This window comes from Nerophis ophidion, linkage group LG15, assembly GCF_033978795.1.
Source record: "Nerophis ophidion isolate RoL-2023_Sa linkage group LG15, RoL_Noph_v1.0, whole genome shotgun sequence".
Taxonomy (NCBI): Eukaryota; Metazoa; Chordata; class Actinopteri; order Syngnathiformes; family Syngnathidae; genus Nerophis; species Nerophis ophidion.
Window position 1 is genome coordinate 32,405,121 of NC_084625.1, and position 3,613 is coordinate 32,408,733.

At 40.1% G+C, this 3,613-nt stretch overlaps 1 protein-coding gene across 1 annotated transcript in view; it reads right to left on the reverse strand.

Moving 5' to 3' along the window:
- Positions 1–59: 59 nt before the first annotated feature.
- Positions 60–3,613, reverse strand: part of pdk3a (pyruvate dehydrogenase kinase, isozyme 3a) — a 35,144-nt gene continuing 31,590 nt past the window's right edge. Inside the window, exon 11 of the mRNA XM_061922038.1 lies at positions 60–1,419. Coding sequence (XP_061778022.1) covers positions 1,270–1,419 — 150 coding nt within the window. The 3' untranslated portion in view covers positions 60–1,269. The remainder of the gene's footprint in view (positions 1,420–3,613) is intronic.

Here is a 3,613-nt window from a genome sequence, read left to right on the forward strand (position 1 = left end):
ATAATTGGCATGTAAAAAAAATCAATTAGTCGTGTTTTTTAAATAAACACACAATACACTTTGAATATATATATTTTTTTAATGCCAGGGTTGACAACATGTTTGTTAATTTCATGCTGAATCACTTCTTTGCTCGATTGAATTGATTTTGGTTGCTGATTGCACGTCTCCCCATGGGGCCACTGTCACGCCTCATACATATGTACATCTTTCTGAAGCTGGAATGAGCGCTTCCACACCAGGCCACATACATAGACAACAAATACATTATTCATACTTCTATAGGTAGTTGACAACACTTACTGTATATTAATAATGAAAACGCAACATCTGCCGAATCTCATAAACAGCGAAAATCTGTAAAAGTTAGTAAATATCATAATTTCAGGGTACAGATAAGTGCAAGGTTTATTTACTTCAGTAGATGTCACATTTGTATAAATAATAATTCTGTCTCATATTGACCGGAACATAAGACAGCCCAGATACTATTATACTAAAAATTTACCAAACATTAATTACATTTTCCCCCCAGGTGCATCTCTGCATCATGTGTGAGTGACAGGAAGAAAAACTCTAACCCGCTTTAGGAAAAGATGTTGGCGCTACCTGTTGTTGGTTTGCATGTCTAAATTGCGACACCCAACTATAAGATGAAAATATTGTCTGATATTCAGGTAAATCTAAATAATTACATTTAAAAAGTATGTGTATCCTTCGATACAACAGATAAAACATATTGGCTAGATGTTTGTAGCATTTTAACTAAATAAAATAAAAGAAGCCAAGATTAGCAATACTCATATGAGATGCATTGTTATGATTAAAAGCACATTATTGTTATTCATCATTTGTTTGCTCTTTATGAGTTAAAGATTAAGATGGGTGCATGGCGATCACACTGCTTTATAAAATAACTACAAATCCTAAAACATCCATCCTAATATTCAATAATAAGGCTTTTCATCTCAGTGTATGGTTTGTTGATTCAAGGCTGTAATGCAGGGCTGGCAAAACGTCAAAAGTGACGACACTGGCCTGCTTGTGCATCCAGTCTCAAGTCCCACTGAAACGTGAATCCTAGTTGTAAAGGGAGAAGCAAACACACCCTTTTGACAATGGTGAGATACTCCTGACTCAATCTGGCACATGAGACACAGTGGAACATGTTATCAGGACTCATCAGTTCAAAAATGGAGTTACAGTAATAAGAAACGCCACTGGCCAGTGGTCATTTCCTTTATACTATGAAGAAAGCGTGATGAGTTTTTATCTGTTGGCCTTGTATTTGGACTTGCTGGCATCACGCGGTTCTTTGCTGGGGTTGCTCCAGTCGTCTGCCTCGGGACTGGTGGTGTAGTGGCGCCACGCCGACTTGTTGAAGACTGGTAGACGCTCAAACGACTCGCTCGACAGGGCCTTTATTTAAACAGAGGAGGAAAACACAAGCGGTGAATGTTTTTATGGACTCACATAGTAGAGTACCAGGCATTCCTGAAGAAGGTTTGCGTCCACTTCCTCTCTGGAGGATGACTTTATAACAGATATATTTTGTTCATGCTGCCATTGACACCAGGAGTGTCAAACTCTTATTTTTATTATTTTAAGGGCCAAATTGCAATTTTGGCTGCCCTCAGAAGGCCACAAGGAAAGACGGGGCAGGCCACTTTAAATGACGGGGTGAATCATTTAAAAAAAAATGTGGAATACCACGTTGAATATCAAGGCAGGCCACATTTGATAATGTGACGGACCATATTGGATAACATGACAGGCCACTTAAAATTAAGTGGCGGACCACATTTAATAACGTGACGGTCTATGTTAAATAACGAGACAAACCACATAAAATGATGTGGCGGGTGGGTCACTTTAAATGACATGGTGGACCACATTGAGTGACGCGGTAGACCAATTTAAATGATGTGGCAGATCACGTTGATTTACGTGGCGGGCCAGATGTAATGACATGGTAGACCACTTTAAATGACCTGGCAGACCACTTTGAATGACCTGGCAGACCACCTTGATGATGTACAGACCACATTAAATGACAAAGTAGACCACTTTAAATGATGTGGCAGAGCACATGGAATGATGTGTTAGACAACTTTAAATGATCTGGTAGATCCCATTGAATGACGTGGCGGACCCCGTTGAATGCTGTAGTAGATCACTTTAAATGACGTGGGGGACCCCGTTGAGTGACATAGTATACCACTTTAAATGATGTGGTAGACCACTTTAAATAACATGGTCGACCCCGGTGAATGACGTAGTAGACCACTTTAAATGATATGGCAGACCACATTGAATGACGTAGTAGATCACTTTAAATGACGTGGCAGACCACATGGAATGTCATAGTAGACCACTTTAAATGTGGCAGACACCGTTGAAATACAGACCACTTTAAATGATGTGGCAGATCACACAGAATGACATGGTAGACCACTTTAAATAATGTGGCAGACCACGTTGAATGATGTGGCAGGCCAATTTAAATGACGTGGTAGACCACTTTGATGATGTGACAGACCACATTGAATGACAAAGTAGACCAATTTAAATGAAGTGGCAGACCACATTGAATGACGTGGTAGACACCTTAAAATGATGTGGCGGACCCTGTTTAATTTTGTAGATCAACTTAAATGATGTGGCAGACCACATGGAATGACATAGTACACCCCATTGAATGACATAGTAGACCACTTTAAATGACATGGTAGACCCAGGTGAATGACATAGTAGACCACTTTATATTATTTGGCAGACCATATTGAATGACGTAGTAGATCACTTTAAATTATTTGGCAGACCACATTGAATGACATAGTAGACCACTTTAAATGATGTGGCAGACCACATGGAATGACATGGTGGACCACTTAAAATGTAGCAGACCCCGTTGAATGACACAGACCACTTTGAATGATGTGGCAGATCACACGTAATGACATGGTAGACCACTTTAAATGAGCTGGCAGACCCTGTTGAATGACGTAGTAGACCACTTTAAATGATGTGGCAGACCACTTTAAATAATGTGGTAGACCACGTTGAATGATGTGGTAGACCACGTTGAATGATGTGGTAGACCATGTTGAATGATGTGGTAGACCACTTTAAATGATGTGGTAGACCACTTTAAATGATGTGGCAGACCACTTTAAATGATGTGGCAGACCACATTGACTGACGTGGTAGACCACTTTAAATAATGTTGTAGACCATGTTGAATGATGTGGTAGACCACATTGAATGACGTGGTAGACCACTTTAAATGATGTGGCAGACAAATGCTGTGGTTGACTACTTTGAAAGATTTGGCAGACCACATTGAATGACGTAGTAGACCACTTTAAATGAGGTGGCAGACCCCATTGAATGACGTAGTAGACCACTTTAAATGATGTGACAGACCACATCAAATGACGTGGTGGACTACTTTAAAAGATTTGGCAGACCACATTGAATGATGTGGTAGACCACTTTAAATGATGTGGCAGACCACATTGAATGATGTAGCGGGCCACATGGAATCACAAATGATGTGGCGGGCAACATGAAATGACGTGGTAGACCACATTGAATGACGAATGACGTGGTG